We start from the raw sequence: 22,500 nt of genomic DNA, 5'->3' as shown, positions 1-22,500 counted from the left end.
ACACTGTAACCGAACCCACAAATGCTGATGCTCCAGATACTCAACTAGTCTAAAGAAGGCCAGTTTTATTGCTTCTTTAATCAGAACAACCGTTTTCAGCTGTACTAACATAAGCGCAAAAGGGTTTTCTAATGATCAATTAGCCTTTTAAAATGATAAACTAGGATTAGCTAACACAACGTGCCATTTGAACACAGGAGTGATGGTTGCTGATAATGGGCCTCTGTACATCTATGTAGATATTCCATAAAAAATCTGCTGTTTCCAGCTACAGTAGTCATTTACAACATTAACAATGTCTACACTGTGTTTCTGATCAATTTGATGTTATTTTAATGGACAAAACATTTGCTTTTCCTTCAAAAACAAGGACATTTCTAAGTGATCCCAAACTTTTTTGGTAGTGTATATTCTTTAATACCTCTGTTGTCCCTTGGCCCCCCTTTGACTTCTCCATCAGTAGTACTGAGTGGTTGATCCTGTATAGTTGAGGTGCCAGCCTGGCCTTCTCTACCACGCTGTAGTTTACATAGACTAACTCAGGACGAGTGATCAATGTCAGAATCTCTCTCTATCTCTCTTTCTATCTCTCTTTATCTCGCTCTCTCTCTCGCTGTCTAATGATAACTCTACAGGAGAAACAGGACTGCTGCCAGCCCTCTCTCTCACCTGCCCGTCTCAGCCTGCCAGCCAGCAGGAATTAAACAGGACCATTAGGCTGTTCACAACACTCATTAACCACACAGGGTAACCTTGCTAGCAGCTAGACAAACACACTGAGCCCCCATAGCTCTGTCTGTCAATCAGTGGTCAGCCAAGGGAGACAAAGCGGTCTCATTGTCCATACCAGAGGCCGGAGTCTGCAGACAGACGGACAGACAGATAGGCAGGGTATCTATGTGTGCCAACTGAGGACATGACCCTGGGAGTGTGTGTGTTCAGGTGCAGTTGTACAGGTGAGCCCTTGGCACATAATCCCACAATCGCACGACACAACAATAAACCTGTTCGCTCTTTCTGAGAAAGAGAGAAAAACAGAGCAGAGTCACACCGGCCCTGTGTGATGTGTATTTGTCATAGTTTATACAGAATACTGTACTACTCTGCTTCTAGTCAAATGTCTTTTCTTCAACTAGTGCCAGCAGTGATGGTGTTCTATTGGCCCTCTGCTCCCTCTGCCCCACTGTGTCTCAGTCACTGCACACAGAGTCAACAGCAGGGCTGTGTCACTACCAGGGTTCAAAGAGATTGGCTTGTCCAACTTTAGGGTCACTCACTGCTAAGGTCACCACATTAAACACAGACTAATGGACGTTTGTCAAGGTAAGGTCAGGGTTCATAGGGTAGGGTTCATGAGCTGAGCCAGACCAAATAGACACAACTAACTTACTCGCTCATGTCTTTGATGTCACTTTGGTTCAGGAAATGAGATATTATTCATTATGACACATTAATTAACAGACTCATGAGTTTAGTAACATACAGTGCCTTGCGAAAGTATTCGGCCCCCTTGAACTTTGCGACCTTTTGCCACATTTCAGGCTTCAAACATAAAGATATAAAACTGTATTTTTTTGTGAAGAATCAACAACAAGTGGGACACAATCATGAAGTGGAACGACATTTATTTGATATTTCAAACTTTTTTAACAAATCAAAAACTGAAAAATTGGCCGTGCAAAATTATTCAGCCCCTTTACTTTCAGTGCAGCAAACTCTCTCCAGAAGTTCAGTGAGGATCTCTGAATGATCCAATGTTGACCTAAATGACTAATGATGATAAATACAATCCACCTGTGTGTAATCAAGTCTCCGTATAAATGCACCTGCACTGTGATAGTCTCAGAGGTCCGTTAAAAGCGCAAAGAGCATCATGAAGAACAAGGAACACACCAGGCAGGTCCGAGATACTGTTGTGAAGAAGTTTAAAGCCGGATTTGGATACAAAAAGATTTCCCAAGCTTTAAACATCCCAAGGAGCACTGTGCAAGCGATAATATTGAAATGGAAGGAGTATCAGACCACTGCAAATCTACCAAGACCTGGCCGTCCCTCTAAACTTTCAGCTCATACAAGGAGAAGACTGATCAGAGATGCAGCCAAGAGGCCCATGATCACTCTGGATGAACTGCAGAGATCTACAGCTGAGGTGGGAGACTCTGTCCATAGGACAACAATCAGTCGTATATTGCACAAATCTGGCCTTATGAAAGAGTGGCAACAAGAAAGCCATTTCTTAAAGATATCCATAAAAAGTGTTGTTTAAAGTTTGCCACAAGCCACCTGGGAGACACACCAAACATGTGGAAGAAGGTGCTCTGGTCAGATGAAACCAAAATTGAACTTTTTGGCAACAATGCAAAACGTTATGAACACACCATCCCCACTGTCAAACATGGTGGTGGCAGCATCATGGTTTGGGCCTGCTTTTCTTCAGCAGGGACAGGGAAGATGGTTAAAATTGATGGGAAGATGGATGGAGCCAAATACAGGACCATTCTGGAAGAAAACCTGATGGAGTCTGCAAAAGACCTGAGACTGGGACGGAGATTTGTCTTCCAACAAGACAATGATCCAAAACATAAAGCAAAATCTACAATGGAATGGTTCAAAAATAAACATATCCAGGTGTTAGAATGGCCAAGTCAAAGTCCAGACCTGAATCCAATCGAGAATCTGTGGAAAGAACTGAAAACTGCTGTTCACAAATGCTCTCCATCCAACCTCACTGAGCTCGAGCTGTTTTGCAAGGAGGAATGGGAAAACATTTCAGTCTCTCGATGTGCAAAACTGATAGAGACATACCCCAAGCGACTTACAGCTGTAATCGCAGCAAAAGGTGGCGCTACAAAGTATTAACTTAAGGGGGCTGAATAATTTTGCACGCCCAATTTTTCAGTTTTTGATTTGTTAAAAAAGTTTGAAATATCCAATAAATGTCGTTCCACTTCATGATTGTGTCCCACTTGTTGTTGATTCTTCACAAAAAAATACAGTTTTATATCTTTATGTTTGAAGCCTGAAATGTGGCAAAAGGTCGCAAAGTTCAAGGGGGCCGAATACTTTCGCAAGGCACTGTAAGAATCATCCTGGAACACGATTTTCTCTGTTGCTTCTTCGTGTCTTGCCTTTGAAGTCCAGTTATATTTGGAGGAGAAAGTGCTGAACATGGGAAGCAACGGTAGCTGAATGATTAGATGTTCACGATCACAGTGTTTATAATTACATTCCCATGTTTTATTTGTTTCCAGTCTATCGGTTCTCCTTTGAAGAAGACTGGATGAATGTGTGAAGACTGGATGAATGCGTGAAGAGTGTATTATTTTAAGTTGGACGTTCTCTGCTGTCTTTGTTGTCTTTGGGAGAGCAGTCGTTTTATTGAAGTCGGTATCTTTCCCCACTCTGCAGCTTATCTGCAATTACCACATCAAACACACTGCCTGTCTGACAGACAGAAACTCAGTGTATTCCAGTTTGCCTGCAGATGATGATGCACACATTTCCCACCAACATACATTCTGTGCCTTCAGAATATATTATATTATTAATACTTGTTCCACATTTTGTTGCTACAGCCTGCATTCAAAATGTATTCAATTCATGTGTTTCGCCTCAGCCATTTACACAGAATACACCATAATGACAAAGTGAAAACATGTTTTTAGACATTTTTGTATTAAAAATTAAATACAGTAATATCTTATTTACATAAGTATTCACACCCCTGACTCATTACTTTTAGAAGCACATTTGGCAGTGATTACAGCTGTGAGTCTTTCTGGGGATGTCTCCTAGAACTTTCCACACCTGGATTGTATAACATTTGCATATTTAGCTTATCAAAATTCTTCAAGCTCTGTCAAATTAATTGTTGAACATTTAATCAACATTTAGTCATAGATATTCAAGAAGATTTAAGTCAAAACAGTAACTCAGCCACTCAGGAACATTTACTGTCTTCTTGGTAAGAACTCCAGTGTAGATTTGGCCTTGTGTTTTAGGTTATTGTCCTGATGAAATGTGAATTCATCTCCCAGTGTCTGGTGGAAAGCAGACTGAACCAGGTTTTCCTCTAGGATTTTGCCTGTGCTTAGCTTAATTCCACTATTTTTCATGAACAGCATAAAAAACAGCATACACAGCACATTATGGTCTTTCTCCTGCATTTCAAACACGATGGTACAAAAATATTTTTTTCTTTGTATTATCGTTTACCAGATCTATTGTATTATATTCTCCTACATTATTTTCACATTCCCACAAACTTCAAAGTGTTTCCTTTCAAATAGTACCAATAATATGCATGTCCTTGCTTCAGGTCCTGAGCTACAGGCAGTTAGATTTGGTTGTGTCATTTTAGGCGATAATTGATAAAAGGGGGCGGATCCTTAAGAGGATTTATTAATTTTATAATCACCATTGGCCCCATGGTGAAATCCCTTTGCTGTTTCCTTCCTCTCAGGCAACTGAGTTAGGAAGGACGCCAGTATCTTTGTAGTGACTGTAGTGTAATCTATAGTGTAATTAATAACTTCACCATGCTCAAAGGGATATTCAAAGTCTGGTCATTAAAAAATCATGTTAAACACTATTATTCCACACAGAGGGAGTCACTACATGTAACACTGACACCAGAACCAGAGCCAGCCCTGAAAGATGCAACCATGCTGTGTGTATGTGCCTGTGCTGGTGGGTAAGGCTGATGTGCATGTCGGCTTAATGTGTGTGTGTGTGTGTGTGTGTGTGTCAGTGGTGGTCCTCACCACGGAGGAAATTAAAATGAAAGATCCAAAAAGATCAACCACTTTGATGTGAGGAGAGGCTACTGTTTACTGTTCATCAGAAAAGGTTACACTGTCCTTATTAATATGATAAGCTGCAGAAAGAAAGACAATTAGATCCCCCCTTCTCTCGCTTTTATACATGTCTTGCTGCCCCCCACCCTGTTGGCATAGACTAGAGCAGTGTGTGTGTGTGTGTGTGTGTGTGTGTGTGTGTGTGTGTGTGTGTGTGTGTGTGTGTGTGTGTGTGTGTGTGTGTGTGTGTGTGTGTGTGTGTGTGTGTGTGTGTGTGTGTGTGTTTCAAAGGATGATTGCTGCAGCCTCAGCTGAGTAAACAGCTCTTTAATGTGCTCAGTGGCTCTAGCTGCCTCTCAGGCAAACACAGACACTGGCACACAGACACAGGTGGTCAACAGAGGCTTAGTAGCACATTTACAAGGTTGTAGTGTATGTTGTTGTATTAGAGTAGGGTAGCTTTAACACTGGTATAAGACCAATACGGTATGAACTAGATCTGTAGATCTGTGGAACTTGTGTATAACTTCCATATGGCTGGAAGAGGGAGGTTTCTATACATCATTCAGTAATATGGAGAGGACGGAGCTCATGGAAATCAGTCTGCCACATCTGCGAGCCAGGATGGGAGGAACAGAAAGCTCATTTTTTCCAGGCGGGAGAGATTCAGAAGAATCAACTATAGCGAACCCCAAATCTCAGAGAACGGACTTGGACAGGGTGTGTTTCATCTCCCAGCTCTCAGTGTTGTGGCCCAAATCCCTTTCTCCCTCTCTCTCTCTCCCTCCCTCTGACCCCTGTGCCCTCCTCTTATCTGAATCCCACCACCCCGGCAGCCCATCTGTATTCAGCCTGTCAGTCCCCCGACCCCAGAGCTACAGCCCCCCAATACCCCACACTGCCTTTCAATATCCATCCTGTCCTTTCTAATATAGCTTTGTCTCTGCATGTGTGTGTTCGTGCTTCTTCATATATGTGTGTGTGTGTGTGTGTGTGTGCGCGTGCGTGCGTGTGTGTGTGTGTGTGCGTGCGTGAGTGTGTGTGCGCGCATGCATGTATACCTGTGCGTGTGTGTGCGCGCATGCATGTATTCGTGTGTGTGTGTGTGTGTGTACGCGCATGCGTGTATACGTGTGCGTGTATGCGCGCATGCATGTATACGTGTGTGTGTGTGTGTGTGTGTGTGCGTGTGTGTTAAAGAGGTGTGGTGGGTGACGTCATTCTACTGAGCTATTTACTTTAAGTTCCTATTCTTACCTTGTATTATGTCTTTGTTTTTACATTGTTGAAAATGACAGTGTTAGACAGTGTTGTTAAAGACAGGGTTGTTAGAAAGTGTTGTTAGACAGTGTTGTTAAAGACAGGGTTGTTAGACAGTGTTGTTAAAGACAGGGTTGTTAGACAGTGTTGTTAGACAGTGTTGTTAAAGACAGGGTTGTTAGACAGTGTTGTTAGACAGTGTTGTTAGAGAGTGCTGTTAGACAGTGTTGTTAGAGACAGTGTTGTTAGAGAGTGCTGTTCAACAGTGTTGTTAGAGACAATGCTGTTAGACAATGTTACTAGAGTGCTGTTAGAGAGTGTTGTTAGACAGTGTTGTTAGAGGCAGTGTTGATAGACAGTGTTGTTAGAGACAGTGTTGTTAGAAGGTGTTGTTAGAGACAGTGTTGTTTGAAGGTGTTGTTAGAGACAGTGTTGTTAGACAGTGTTGTTAGAGACAGTGTTGTTAGAAGATGTTGTTAGAGACAGTGTTGTTAGAAACAGTGTTGTTAGACAGTGTTGTTAGACAGTGTTGTTAGACAGTGTTGTTTAAGACAGTGTTGTTAGACAGTATTGTTAGACAGTGTTGTTAAATTAAAGACGGTGTTGTTAGACAGTGTTGTTAGACAGTGTTGTTAGAAACAGTGTTGTTAGACAGTGTTGTTAGACAGTGTTGATAGACAGTGTTGTTAGACAGTGTTGTTAAATTAAAGATGGTGTTGTTAGACAGTGTTGTTAGAAACAGTGTTGTTAGACAGTGTTGTTAGACAGTGTTATTAGAGAGTGTTGTTAGAGACAGTGTTGTTAGAGAGTGCTGTTAGACAGCGTTGTTAGAGACAGTGTTGTTAGAGACGGTGCGGTTAGAGAGTGCTATTAGACAGTGTTGTTAGAGACAGTGTTGTTATGCGATGTTGTTAGAGAGTGCTGTTAGAGACAGTGTTGTTAGAGGCAGTGTTGTTAGAAGGTGTTGTTAGAGACAGTGTTGTTAGACAGTGATGTTAGAGACAGTGTTGTTAGAAACAGTGTTGTTAAAGACAGGGTTGTTGGACAGTTTTGATAGACAGTGTTGTTAGAGACTGTGTTGTTAGAAACAGGGTTGTTAGACAGTGTTGGTAGACAGTGTTGATAGACAGTGTTGTTAGACAGTGTTGTTAAATTAAAGATGGTGTTGTTAGACCGTGTTGTTAGAAACAGGGTTGTTAGAAAGTGTTGATAGACAGTGTTGATAGACAGTGTTGTTAGAAATAGTGTTGTTAGAGAGTGTTGTTAGAGACAGTGTTGTTAGAGAGTGTTGTTAGACAGTGTTGTTAGAGAGTGCTGTTAGACAGTGTTGTTAGAGAGTGTTTTTAGAGACAGTGTTGTTAGAGAATGTGTTGTTAGAGACAGTGTTGTTAGAGAGTGTTGTTAGACAGTGTTGTTAGAGAGTGCTGTTCAACAGTGTTGTTAGAGACAATGTTGTTAGACGATGTTACTAGAGTGCTGTTAGAGAGTGTTGTTAGACAGTGTTGTTAGAGACAGTGTTGATAGACAGTGTTGTTAGAGACAGTGTTGTTAGAAGGTGTTGTTAGAGACGGTGTTGTTAGAGACAGTGTTGTTAGACAGTGTTGTTAGAGACAGTGTTGTTAGAAACAGAGTTGTTAGACAGTGTTGTTAGACAGTGTTGTTAGACAGTGTTGTTAGAGTGTGTTGTTAAAGACAGTGTTGTTAGAGAGTGTTGTTAGATTGTGTGTTAGAGACAGTGTTGTTAGACAGTGTTGTTAGAGAGTGATGTTAGACAGTGTTGTTTAAGACAGTGTTGTTAGACAGTATTGTTAGAGAGTGTTGTTAGACGGTGTTGTTAGAGACAGTGTTGTTAGACGGTGTTGTTAGAGACAGTGTTGTTAGACAGTGTTGTTAGACCGTGTTGTTAGAGAAAGTGTTGTTAGACGGTGCTGTTAGAGAGTGCTATTAGAACAGTGTTGTTAGACAGTGTAGTTCGAGTGTGTTGTTAGACAATGTTGTTAGAGCATGTTGTTAGAGAGTGTTTTAAAGACAGTATTGTTAGACAGTGTTGTTAGACGGTGTTGTTAAAGACAGTGTCGTTAGAGAGGAGCAGCAATGTTGACCCTCAGTTTTCTGCCATTCTTCAGATCCGCAACTCAGCAGAAAAAAACATGGCAGGCTACGGCTTCTGTCTCCATGACTTCCACTGATATATATATATATATATATATAGATACATCTGGTATTCATGAGTGTGTGTGTGTGTGTGTGTGTGTGTGTGTGTGTGTGTGTGTGTGTGTGTGTGTGTGTGTGTGTGTGTGTATACGTGTGTCATCCTGTGCTAGCAATAGACTGAATCTATTATACTGTGAGTGCCTACAAAATAAAGTCAGCCAGTTAAATGAAAGACATACTGTAGCAGAAAATAGCAGAGCAATATACAGTGTCTTTAATTAGGGAGTGGATACAGGTCATCTGTAATGTACCAAGTGTATAGATAATTTATTTACATCTCTGACGGGAAAATCTTCAAATGGCGCCTGTCTCCTTCATCTCATGAGAGGAAAAAGAGTTTGAGCATGTGAACACGGGGCCTCCCGAGTGGCGCAGCGGTCTAAGGCACTGCATCGCAGGGTTAGGGGAGGGGTTGGCCAGCCGGGATTTCCTTATGCATTCTGCTCTAGCGACTCTTTGAGGCGGGCTTGGCACCTGAAAGCTGACTTCGGTCGCCAGCTGGACAGTGATTCCTCCAACACATTGGTGCGGCTGGATTCCGGGTTAAAGAAAGCAGTGTGTCAAATTAGCAGTGCGGCTTGGCAGGGTCGTGTTTCAGAGGACGCATGGCTCTGGACCTTCGCCTCTCCCGAGTCCGTATGGGAGTTGAAGCGATGTGACAAAACTGTAACTACCGATTGGATATCACGAAATTGGAGAGAAAAAGGGGTAAAATATATAAATAAAAAAAAGAGCATGTGTCCTTTGTCTCTCTCACGTACACACACACACACACGCGCGCGTACACATATACACGCGTACGCACACAAACACACGTACTCACACATACACACACACACACACATACGTACTCACACATACACACACACACACACATACGTACTCACACACACACACACACACACACACACACACACACACACACACACACACACACACACACACACACACACACACACACACACACACACGTACACACACACACACACACACACACACACACACACACACACACGCACACACACACGCACACACACACGCACACACACACGCACACACACATACACACACACACACACACACACACACACACACACACACACACACACACACACACACACACACACACACACACACACACACACACACACACACACACACACTGTAGACTGTATCTTCAACATTTCCCTGTAGACGTTTCAGGCATGCCTTGCTGTGGTTATCATGGTGCTTTGGGTAATGGCAGCCCTCTGGGTGCACAGGTTCTTTGCCCTGTGTATCAGACACTTAAACTATATGGGCCCAGCCGTGTGTATCAAACACCTAGTCAACTGTGTGGGCCCTGCCCAGAGGGAAGATGAGAAGTGATAAGGTGTATCAAACACCTGGACTATGTGGGCCCAGCCCTGTGTATCAGACACTTAAACTGTGTGGGCCCTGCCCTGTGTATCAGACACTTAAACTGTGTATCAACTATGTGGGCCCAGCCCTGTGTATCAAACACTTAAACTATGTGGGCCCAGCCCTGTGTATCAGACACTTAAACTATGTGGTTGATTGCTGCCCTGTCTTGGCATGTGTTTACATTCCAATCACTCGACATCTCTCTGCATATGAAAGCTAGTAACTTTGTGTAGGGGTGTGCATGGTACTGTATGATAGTGTATACTGTACAGTACAGTATGTATTTCACTGTGAGTGTGTGTTTATTTATGTGTGTTCTGTAGTTCAGAGCGAGGGAGAGGCCAGGCAGCAGGATGAATTTGTCAGCTCTCCTCTCCACAGCCTTTCCATATTCAATGTAATTACATACCTATTCTGATAGAGAACACAGCTGTAGCCCGAGCCAGCCACAAGAGTGTGTGTGTGTGTGTGTGTGTTTGTGTGTTTGTGTGTTTGTGTGTGTGTTTTATCCACCAGCGTTTTCAGTGTTCTCGTAATCTTAGCTGATTTGTTCTAGGATGACAGATTGATTGAGTCATGTTTCCCTCTAAATACATTATCCACTAGCCTGGGGTGCATTTAGATAAACTGATAGTTGGAAAATCCCGAAACAAAACACATGTTGTATGATGTTGGTCAATATGTTTCTGATTGCTGAGTGTGTCCATGCATGGATAGTCATGTGTGGGAACTTGTCAAAACAATACAGCTGTTTTTATTCATACCAACGATCACAGTGGGCATCTGTGCCCTTCCTGCATCCTCCCTAAACACCCTCTTGTCTTCTGTCTCTTCCGCCTGCCACCGTCCCTCAGTCAAGAGTTCATGTAATCTGTACAGTCTTGTTGTTACATCTCAGCCTGAGGCAGTGTAGGAGAAAGACTCTCTCTTTTCTCCATTAGGTTGTTTGTTTTCCATCATCTCAAATGGCGCTGGGTCATTCCTTTGGAGGCCTCTCTCACCATTCAAACAATAACAGCACCTCCACACAACCTGCTCTGCCCTGACTCCCCTGTCTCTCCCCAAAACAAAGCATTTAGTCATGACTCAGTCAAATAATTGTTATGGTTTTTTAAGGGCCAATGTGATACAGTATGTAGAGCTGCCAGTCAGGGGGGAGGAATGCACTTCAATAAAGCTGCCTTTGAAATATTTGCTCAGGAAATGTAATAACATGAGAGAGAGAGAGAGAGAGAGAGAGAGAGAGAGAGAGAGAGAGAGAGAGAGAGAGAGAGAGAGAGAGAGAGAGAGAGAGAGAGAGAGAGAGAGAGAGAGAGAGAGAGAGAGAGAGAGAGAGAGAGAGAGAGAGAGAGAGAGAGAGAGAGAGAGAGAGAGAGAGAGAGAGAATTAGCAGCTGCTGGTGGCACGGGGCCATCAGTACACCTTAGACCTGAGCTGTGGGGATGTGGTCTCTCTATACACCACATCACTGTTCTCAGGTAGATACAGTATTGAGATCTTGACTTTACACATAGAGTTTACACATAGAGTTTACACATAGACCAGATTTCAGATTTTGGTGGGAAAATGTTGTTAGGAAGCAAGTATGGCTTTTTCCTAGCCACTGTGCTTCTACACTTGCATTACTTGCTGTTTGGGGTTTTAGGCTGTGTTACTGTACAGCACTTTGACATATCAGCTGATGTAAGAAGGGCTTTATAAATACATTTGATTTAATTTGGTGCTTTGTCTCTTCAGAGCTCTCTCTGACAGACTGGTTACGGACTGTTGCTTGTCTGTCAGACAGCCTTCACACATCCCCAAACCCACCCCACCTAGTTCCCACCAACTCAACACAACACTCACATTGTCATGCTAACCCCCTTTCCAATTACAGACCAGGGCAACAAATCAAACCAGCATCCTTCTCTTGTCAACTACCCCCACAACCCCAACCCCTCTCACACACACACACACACACACACACACACACACACACACACACACACACACACACACACACACACACACACACACACACACACACACACACACACACACACACACACACACACACACACCATCATAAATACTGAAGGGGTGTGGGGTTTCCAGTTGAAAGCAGCCATTTCTCTGTACTGTGTGTCATTGTTAAATAATTGATCCTCTATTATTCTACGGTCCCAATGAACAGTGCTGTTTGTAAATACAGTTTCCTCTCCAGGAGGGGGATGCTATATGTAGCAGAGAGAACCTCAGAGACGATGGGGAAGGAAAACAACACATTTAGTCAGTTTGTCTGATGGGTTCACTCTACTGTGTAAGCTCCACAAGGCTTGATACATTTCACTGACATGGGTTCACTCTACTGTGTATTAGCTTTGGACAACAAAAACATTCTCAACAGGACACATTTCATCTGACAGTGTTATGTGTGTTTTACAGGTATTCTCAACAGGACACATTTCATCTGACAGTGTTCTGTGTGTTTTACAGGTATTCTCAACAGGACACATTTCATCTGACAGTGTTCTGTGTGTTTTACAGGTATTCTCAACAGGACACATTTCATCTAACAGTGTTCTGTGTGTTTTACAGGTATTCTCAACAGGACACATTTCATCTGACAATGTTGTGTGTGTTTTCCAGGTATGAGATCAAGTATGACAAGGAGGACTACCTGCTGAGAGTGAAGAAGGCGTCGGCCAGTGACGAGGGCACCTTCACCTGCCTGGCAGAGAACCGCGTGGGCAAAGTGGAGGCCTCTGCCAGCCTCACCGTCAGAGGTGAGAGAGGGCTGCCCACTGGCGCTCACCTCTTTCTGTCTTTTACTGTAGAACCCTGAGCAAGTTCAGAACGCCAGTCAAGGCATCTTACAACTGTTTTAGTTTATCAGAAATGGGGATTAGTAAGAGCTCAATTTCACTCGCCTGCCATAGAAACAGAAACAAGTCCTTGATTAGTAGTAGTATAACTAGTAGTATGGTTGATCTACTGTGGAACAGGAGTGTTTCCACAAAGAGTCTTTCCTTCAAATAGTGCTGACTGCCACAGCCAAGAAAGAACACACACACACACCTTCCAATGGTGGTCTTCTATCCATGTTATCCCCCCAGTCACTGAAGCCATTCCACAGTTAACTGGTCTACACCGCAGTACTGCACTGTAGGTGGGCACATTTTAAATACACATTTTTCATCATAATCAACCCCCTTTCTCTCTGTCTCTCTCTCTATTTCTCTCTCTGTTTCTCTCTCTGTTTCTCTCTCTATCTCTCTCTATCTCTCTGTCTCTGTCTCTCTGTCTCTCTGTCTCTCTCTCTCTCTCTCTCTCTTTCTCTCTCTCCCTCTCTCTCTCTCTGTGTCTCTGTCTCTCTCTCACTCTCTGTCTCTCGCTCTCTCTCTCTCTCTCTCTCTCTCTCTCTCTCTCTCTCTCTCTCTCTGTCTCTCTGTCTCTCTGTCTCTGTCTCTCTCTCTCTCTCTCTCTCGCTCTCGCTCTCTCTCTCGCTCTCTTGCTCTCTCTCTCGCTCTCTCTCTCTCTCTGTCTCTTTGTCCCAATGTTTATGCTTTTTTACTAGTGGATGTATATAAACCCTGATCTCTGAGTCCTGCTCAGTGGGCTGATTGTAGAATATGTACAGGTACAGACAGACAGACAGACAGACAGACAGACAGACAGACTGACTGACTGACTGACTCACTCACTCACTCACTCACTCACTCACTCACTCACTCACTCACTCACTCCACTAGCTCTTCTATTCTTAATGTCAATATGGTGCTAGGTTTCAACAGCTGTAGCCCTGAATTAAATATGAAGACTGCATCTTGGTTTATCTCTTTCTGGTCTCTAGTTGTCTCTCTCTCTCTCGCTCAATGATTAACACACACACTGTCTTGCTGTTCCAAACACACACCACCATTTGAGCTGCAGAACTCATTATTGCAGACAGAGGAGATCCAATAACAAGAGGACTTCAGAGCCCCCATGTTGATGTTAACAGAGCCTGGCCTCCCAGAAATACTATTGATCTATTCAATGATCCATTCCATCACAAGGCGGTGCTATATTCAGATTGGGCATCCCTAACAGTTCCACAGAGAGGCTCTTTTACACAGTAAATTACAATTGATTTGAAAATCCCTTTCTATAGCATCTTATCTGTCATGCTTACCCTGTGCTGGAACTGTGAACCCACATGACATGTCATTTATTCAACATTTTGATTTCTGTTTTCTTATTTCTCATCATTATTTTTCTCCTCCCCTCTGTTTGTATGTTTGTGTTTGTCTTTTGAATTCCACCTCTCCATTGTGGTGTGTCCAGCTCGCCCTGTAGGTAAGTACCATCCTGATGACCCCAGTCCATCCTGCATGTTCTCTCCATACACACACCCTCGCTGCCTTGCAGACCCTCAACCTACTGTATTAACTAAACACCGAAGTTGTATCACCACGTAACACACCTTCACCGTCAAACCCTGTATGTTTTTCTCAAATAGTTACAAAGGGGACTATTTAGTACTGTCATCAGCTTTAGCCTCACTTACTAACCTGGTAATGAACTAATCCCTAGCTCTCTAGAGTACCTAGGTTATGTATCTGCACTGTGGCGTGTCTATCTAAGCCATAGCTGTCTTTAGTTTCCCCTAGTTGTCCCCCCAAGACCCAGTGCACCCGGGGATTTTACCATCCACGTCTTGAGGCCCTCTGCAAGACTTGGCCCTGGCACACCGACATGGGATCTACTTGTCTTGGATAGAGTTGCTTCCTCTGGTCTGGGAAATAAAGTAGGGCATCTCAGTAGTTGTTGCTGTTCTATTTCCTTACACATGGATCTGGAGGAGACATGGAGTCAGGGCAATTTGAAACTCTTGGAAGTGTTATGGCTTCCAGTACAGTAGATGGTTTTGGTGATAAGTGTCAGTTTGAGATGTTTGGGTTCTGACATCTGGGAAGAGATACTGGAGAGAGAGAGACAATTGTGTGTTGGGGAGAAAGGGGAGAGATGTGTGTAGCTGTAGGGCAGGCTGAGAGAGGAGAGGTTAGAAAGAGGGGAGCAGGGGTGCGTGTCAGAGCTAGCTTGACTGGCAGAAGGAACCCCGATGTTGGAGGAGCGGCAGGACCTCCGTTGCCAAAACAGCAGCGGCCGTCCCCAGATTGCCACGAACTGTCAAGTTGCAGGAACATTTCAGAAATTAAACATTCAGCCTGCCCATAAGAACAAGGCAGTAATTGCTTTTAACTTATGAATAAAATATGATTGAATGTGGGATTTAAAGAAGTGAGAAAACAATGCTTGTGTGTCTGTCGGCCTATCCATTTGTTCATGGCTGTCTCATTTTACTATGAATCCCCTCCAACCCTGGGTAGATGTGTCTTGTCATGAATTAAATATGGGGATTTGATCATTGGAGGGGACAGGAAGGAGGCTATCACTAGTCTTTAGGATCCCTGCATCAAACAGTGTGTTAGACAGCTTCACACACACTGCTGGGTTGTCTCGTCTGTCCCTCACTGGCTAGGGTACTGCAGACTTTAAATATAAATTACTTGATGGCCCCTAATCCAACCCAACCTCATCACATCATATCTGACCTGCTATCACAGCTTGATTTCATGCTCCTTACCAAACACAACAAGGCTACATTGCTCTATGTGTGTGTGGGTGCTGCATGTGTGAGAGATTGAGGGGGATTGAGAGAGACAAGGAGAGAGTGATAAAGGAAGATACAGATAGAGAGGAGAGACAAGGAGAGAGGGATAAAGGAAGATACAGATAGAGAGGAGAGACAAGGAGAGAGTGATAAAGGAAGATACAGATAGAGATGAGAGACAAGGAGAGAGGGATAAAGGAAGATACAGATAGAGAGGAGAGACAAGGAGAGAGGGATAAAGGAAGATAGAGATAGAGATGAGAGACAAGGAGAGAGGGATAAAGGAAGATACAGATAGAGATGAGAGACAAGGACAGAGTGATAAAGAAAGATAGAGAGGAGAGACAAGGAGAGAGGGATAAAGGAAGATAGAGATAGAGATGAGAGACAAGGAGAGAGAGATAAAGGAAGATACAGATAGAGATGAGAGACAAGGAGAGAGTGATAAAGAAAGATAGAGAGGAGAGACAAGGAGAGAGGGTTAAAGGAAGATACAGATAGAGATGAGAGACAAGGAGAGAGGGATAAAGGAAGATACAGATAGAGAGGAGAGACAAGGAGAGAGGGATAAAGGAAGATAGAGATAGAGATGAGAGACAAGGAGAGAGGGATAAAGGAAGATACAGATAGAGATGAGAGACAAGGAGAGAGGGATAAAGGAAGATAGAGATAGAGAGGAGAGACAAGGAGAGCGGGATAAAGGAAGATACAGATAGAGAGGAGAGACAAGGAGAGAGTGATAAAGGAAGATACAGATAGAGAGGAGAGACAAGGAGAGAGGGATAAATGAAGATACAGATAGAGAGGAGAGACAAGGAGAGAGTGATAAAGAAAGATAGAGAGGAGAGACAAGGAGAGAGGGTTAAAGGAAGATACAGATAGAGATGAGAGACAAGGAGAGAGGGATAAAGGAAGATACAGATAGAGAGGAGAGACAAGGAGAGAGGGATAAAGGAAGATACAGATAGAGAGGAGAGACAAGGAGAGAGTGATAAAGAAAGATAGAGAGGAGAGACAAGGAGAGAGGGATAAAGGAAGATACAGATAGAGATTAGAGACAAGGAGAGAGTGATGAAGGAAGATAGAGAGGAGAGACAAGGAGAGAGGGTTAAAGGAAGATACAGATAGAGAGGAGAGACAAGGAGAGAGGGATAAAGAAAGATAGAGATGAGAGACAAGGAGAGAGGGATAAAGAAAGATAGAGAGGAGAGACAAGGAGAGAGGGTTAAAGGAAGATACAGATAGAGAGGAGAGACAAGGAGAGAGGGATAAAGGAAGATACAGATAGAGAGGAGAGACAAGGAGAGAGTGATAAAGGAAGATACAGATAGAGAGGAGAGACAAGGAGAGAGGGATAAAGGAAGATACAGATAGAGAGGAGAGACAAGGAGAGAGTGATAAAGGAAGATAGAGATAGAGATGAGAGACAAGGAGAGAGGGATAAAGGAAGATACAGATAGAGATGAGAGACAAGGAGAGAGTGATAAAGAAAGATAGAGAGGAGAGACAAGGAGAGAGGGTTAAAGGAAGATACAGATAGAGAGGAGAGACAAGGAGAGAGTGATAAAGGAAGATACAGATAGAGATGAGAGACAAGGAGAGAGGGATAAAGGAAGATACAGATAGAGATGAGAGACAAGGACAGAGTGATAAAGAAAGATAGAGAGGAGAGACAAGGAGAGAGGGTTAAAGGAAGATACAGATAGAGATGAGAGACAATGAGAGAGTGATAAAGAAAGATAGAGAGGAGAGACAAGGAGAGAGGGATAAAGGAAGATACAGATAGAGAGGAGAGACAAGGAGAGAGTGATAAAGGAAGATACAGATAGAGATGAGAGACAAGGAGAGAGGGTTAAAGGAAGATACAGATAGAGAGGAGAGACAAGGAGAGAGGGATAAAGGAAGATAGAGAGGAGAGACAAGGAGAGAGGGATAAAGGAAGATACAGATAGAGAGGAGAGACAAGGAGAGAGTGATAAAGGAAGATACAGATAGAGAGGAGAGACAAGGAGAGAGGGATAAAGGAAGATACAAATAAAGAGGAGAGACAAGGTGTGAGGGCAGCAATAGAGAACAGCTTGTAAATTGTCAAACACTTTGAGTGAGTGCTCTGCTCTAATGCACTGCTTGTTGGATTCGCCAGCCAGAGAGAGAAAGAGATGGAGGGAGACAAAGGGAGAGAGAGCGATGGTGATTTAGGTGCTCTGTATCAGAACCAACGTTGTGAAATGCAGCAAGCTATCTAAACTGAGGAGAGCCAAACAGGAAGGCTGTAAATCTATAGCAATCTGTAGCATGTGTGTATCTTTGACAAATACACTTTCCCAAAAAATGGATTATGAGCCAAACGGGTTGAGATTTGCCCTGACTGGAACCAGCTAGGTTGTCAGTGGAAAGACTTAACAGGAATCAGAATAAAAGCCTGTCAATGTATGTTTTATAGCGACAAGTCCAGTGTTTTCATATAATGATGTCATATGAAGCAGCGTTATATCTTGTTGAAGGCATTTTGATCATACATTTTAAGAAGTCTCTCTTACATCTGTTGGCTATTCCCTCTGCTTGCTCGTCATACCAAATATTACCAAATTTACAGATGCCACTACTGCTTTGAAAACTCTCACATAACAGTAGAAAACCAATTTGTAAGTCACCTGCAAAAACAGCGTGGTCTAGACTGTCAGAGATGTAGTCTGTGGTAGGTACTTAGCTATTACCTCTATTCTCTTTCATTTTGTTTGAACATGATCAAAAGGTACTAAGTGCTGAAGGACTTTATCCTCAGCTGAAGAAAAGTGAGAAAACGTTTGACTGATAAAGGGATGCCATGTCTGGGTTTTACTTGACTGAAGTTTGGGATTGGTGTCTGTAATTGGTTGATTTTAATTTCCTCTGCGGGATGCTTTTCCTCTCTGAGTCTCTGAGTCTTTGAGTCTCTGAGTTTCTGACTATGAGGATTTTTTTAGGAGTGTAAGACCTAACATCTCACCACCATCACAGGCCAACCTAGTGTGGGGCAGAGAGACCTGTTAACACTGATAATCCCAACCAAGAGTGTGGGGCCGAGAGACCTGTTAACACTGATAATCCCAACCTAGTGTGGGGCCGAGAGACCTGTTAACACTGATAATCCCAACTAAGAGTGTGGGGCCGAGAGACCTGTTAACACTGATAATCCCAACTAAGAGTGTGGGGCCGAGAGACCTGTTAACACTGATAATCCCAACCTAGTGTGGGGCCGAGAGACCTGTTAACACTGATAATCCCAACCAAGAGTGTGGGGCCGAGAGACCTGTTAACACTGATAATCCCAACCTAGTGTGGGGCAGAGAGACCTGTTAACACTGATAATCCCAACCAAGAGTGTGGGGCCGAGAGACCTGTTAACACTGATAATCCCAACCAAGAGTGTGGGGCCGAGAGACCTGTTAACACTGATAATCCCAACCTAGTGTGGGGCCGAGAGACCTGTTAACACTGATAATCCCAACCAAGAGTGTGGGGCCGAGAGACCTGTTAACACTGATAATCCCAACCTAGTGTGGGGCAGAGAGACCTGTTAACACTGATAATCCCAACCAAGAGTGTGGGGCCGAGAGACCTGTTAACACTGATAATCCCAACCAAGAGTGTGGGGCCGAGAGACCTGTTAACACTGATAATCCCAACCAAGAGTGTGGGGCAGAGAGACCTGTTAACACTGATAATCCCAACCTAGTGTGGGGCCGAGAGACCTGTTAACACTGATAATCCCAACCAAGAGTGTGGGGCAGAGAGACCTGTTAACACTGATAATCCCAACCTAGTGTGGGGCCGAGAGACCTGTTAACACTGATAATCCCAACCAAGAGTGTGGGGCCGAGAGACCTGTTAACACTGATAAACCCAACCAAGAGTGTGGGGCCGAGAGACCTGTTAACACTGATAAGCCCAACCAAGAGTGGTCAACAGTCCACATTAGATCAGATTTATGTTCAGCCATTGCACTTTTGTCATTAAATGAGAATGTTTTGTCATGAAATCAAATCTCTTATACGAAGGCATCTTGAAGTGTGAAAATTATCTTGATTGTAAAATCAACAGTAACAGTGTTTTACTTTAGATAATGAGGAAGTAATGCCTCATTGAGAGCAGAAGACAGAGAGAAAAGATGGCCCTGTATACAGCACGTCAGTGTGTTTCCTGGAACACAATGAATCACTCCTCTGGTGGTTTATTTGTGTAGGAGAGAGTGGACGTGTCTCGGGGATTTGCCAAGTGTGCTAAAGTTTGGCCAGGACACATTTGTTTATGTCGCATTACAACACATTCAGATGGTCCGGGAAACAGCGAGAGTGGAATGAGACATCCCAGATGTAATATATCTCTGCTGGATCCTTGAGTGTGTCTGCTCAGTCTGCCCTCACTGACGCACTCCTTAATTGGCTTCTGGAGGGTCCAGTTGAGTAATAAAGGTACTTTTCCTGGATTGGTGAAAGGGAGTGTAGTGCTTGGCTGTTGGGTGAGAGAGGGGTTAAGAGGGGGTAAGGCCTGTGTCCTCCCCCTGAGGGACCCATGAAACAGAGACAGTTAGCTGTTAGCTGCGTTCTGTTCATTTATTTCATTCTATCCTCACAGGTTTTTCTCTGTGTCTTTCTCTGTGTTAAGCCTAGCTACATTATGTCTACCTAACTCTCCTGATGCCATTGTGACTGAGACAGTGGTTCTGTTTGTGAACACTGACGACTGTCATTCATTCAGCACCAGCCTGGATGAATGGCCTTAAATGGTTGCCGTGGCGTTATCGTGACATTCCTGGGTGTTTGTCTTCCAATCAGAATCAATGGAAGGAACACGCTGCATGGAAGCTCTATACACTGTGCTGTCTAGAACCTAAAAGGGTTATTTGGCTGTCCCCATAGGAGAACGCTTTGAAGAACATTTTTGGGTTCCAGGTAGAAACCCTTCAGTTCCAGGTAGAACTGGGTTCGGGTTCCTTGTAGAACCCTTTCCACATAGGGTTCTATAGGGAACACAAAATATTTCTACCTGGAATGGATCTCCCATTTGAACAGCCGAAGGACCCCCTTGGAACCCTTTTATCTAATAGTGTTGGACATGCCCATTTTGATTTGTTCTTGTGGTGCCTGACTGTACTTTTGCTTGAACACCCCACACCCCCTTGATCGTGCCCCATGCTTCAACTCTGTCTAACTCTGAGTTCTAACCCTGGTGTTTCTGCCTTTTGACCCCAGCTGCACCCCAGTTCGTCATCAGGCCGCGGGACCAGATCGTGGCCCAGGGTCGCACCGCAACCTTCCCCTGTGAGACCAAGGGCAACCCACAGCCTGCAGTCTTCTGGCAGAAGGAGGGTAGCCAGGTAAACACCTCTCAATGACCCATAGCAGGGCTAGGAGCTTTTCCTGAACACTCGACTTGACCAGGAAAAACATGGTAAGGAAAAAGTACTGGTCTGTGAAACATCTTGGTCCAGTCTTCAACTACTGGTCCTGTACTGTAAAGAACTGTAAAATAGCTTGGTCCAGTCTTCATCTACTGGTCCTGTACTGTAAAGAACTGTACAACAGCTTGGTCCAGTCTTCAACTACTGGTCCTGTACTGTAAAGAACTGTAAAATAGCTTGGTCCAGTCTTCATCTACTGGTCCTGTACTGTAAAGAACTGTACAACAGCTTGGTCCAGTCTTCAACTACTGGTCCTGTACTGTAAAGAACTGTACAACAGCTTGGTCCAGTCTTCAACTACTGGTCCTGTACTGTACTGTGAACAACTGTAAAACAGCTTGGTCCAGTCTTCACCTACTGGTCCTGTACTGTAAAGAACTGTAAAACAGCTTGGTCCAGTCTTCAACTACTGGTCCTGTACTGTAAAGAACTGTAAAACAGCTTGGTCCAGTCTTCAACTACTGGTCCTGTACTGTAAAGAACTGTAAAACAGCTTGATCCAGTCTTCAACTACTGGTCCTGTACTGTAAAGAACTGTAAAACAGCTTGGTCCAGTCTTTAACTACTGGTCCTGTAGTGTAAAGAACTGTAAAACAGCTTGGTCTAGTCTTTAACTACTGGTCCTGTACTGTAAAGAACTGTAAATCAGCTTGGTTCAGTCATCAACTACTGGTCCTGTACTGTACTGTAAGTAACTGTAAAACAGCTTGGTTCAGTCTTCATCTACGCGTCCTATACTGTAAAGAATTGTAAAATAGCTTGGTCCAGTCTTTAACTACTGGTCCTGTACTGTAAACAACTGTAAAACAGCTTTGTCCAGTCTTCAACTACTGGTCCTGTACTGTAAAGAACTGTAAAACAGTTTGGTCCAGTCTTCAACTACTGGTCCTGTACTGTAAAGAACTGTAAAACAGCTTGGTTCAGTCATCAACTACTGGTCCTGTACTGTACTGTGAGTAACTGTAAAACAGCTTGGTTCAGTCTTCATCTACGCGTCCTATACTGTAAAGAATTGTAAAATAGCTTGGTCCAGTCTTTAACTACTGGTCCTGTACTGTAAACAACTGTAAAACAGCTTTGTCCAGTCTTCACCTACTGGTCCTGTAGTGTAAAGAACTGTAAAACAGCTTGGTCCAGTCTTCATCTACTGGTCTTGTAGTGTAAAGAACTGTAAAACAGCTTGGTCCAGTCTTCATCTACTGGTCCTGTAGTGTAAAGAACTGTAAAACAGCTTGATCCAGTCTTCATCTACTGGTCCTGTAGTGTAAAGAACTGTAAAACAGCTTGGTCCAGTCTTTAACTACTGGTCCTGTAGTGTAAAGAACTGTTAAACAGCTTGATCCAGTCTTCATCTACTGGTCCTGTAGTGTAAAGAACTGTAAAACAGTTTGGTCCAGTCTTTAACTACTGGTCCTGTAGTGTAAAGAACTGTAAAACAGCTTGGTCCAGTCTTTAACTACTGGTCCTGTAGTGTAAAGAACTGTAAAACAGCTTGCTCCAGTCTTTAACTACTGGTCCTGTAGTGTAAAGAACTGTAAAACAGCTTGTTACAGTCTTCATCTACTTGTCCTGTACTGTACTGTAAAGACCTGTAAAACAGCTTGGTCCAGTCTTCATCTACTGGTCCTGTACTGTAAAGAACCGTAAAACAGCTTGGTCCAGTCTTCAACTACAGTCCTGTACTATCAAGAACTGTAAAACAGCTTGGTCCAGTCTTCATCTACTTGTCCTGTAATGTAAAGAACTGT

The 22,500-nt window shown here is 43.5% G+C and overlaps 1 protein-coding gene across 1 annotated transcript in view; it reads left to right on the top strand.

Moving 5' to 3' along the window:
- LOC139385511 (roundabout homolog 2-like) overlaps window positions 1-22,500 on the top strand; it is a 344,996-nt gene that overhangs the window by 226,158 nt on the left and 96,338 nt on the right. The window contains exons 6-8 of the mRNA XM_071130632.1: window positions 12,303-12,439; window positions 13,980-13,991; window positions 20,544-20,668. Of these exons, the coding sequence (XP_070986733.1) occupies window positions 12,303-12,439; window positions 13,980-13,991; window positions 20,544-20,668 (274 nt within the window). The remainder of the gene's footprint in view (window positions 1-12,302; window positions 12,440-13,979; window positions 13,992-20,543; window positions 20,669-22,500) is intronic.

The sequence above is a fragment of the Oncorhynchus clarkii genome, chromosome 27 (assembly GCF_045791955.1).
Source record: "Oncorhynchus clarkii lewisi isolate Uvic-CL-2024 chromosome 27, UVic_Ocla_1.0, whole genome shotgun sequence".
In the NCBI taxonomy this organism is placed as follows: Eukaryota; Metazoa; Chordata; class Actinopteri; order Salmoniformes; family Salmonidae; genus Oncorhynchus; species Oncorhynchus clarkii.
Note: the sequence above shows the minus strand (reverse complement) of the source record. Positions and strands in the feature narration are given on the sequence as shown.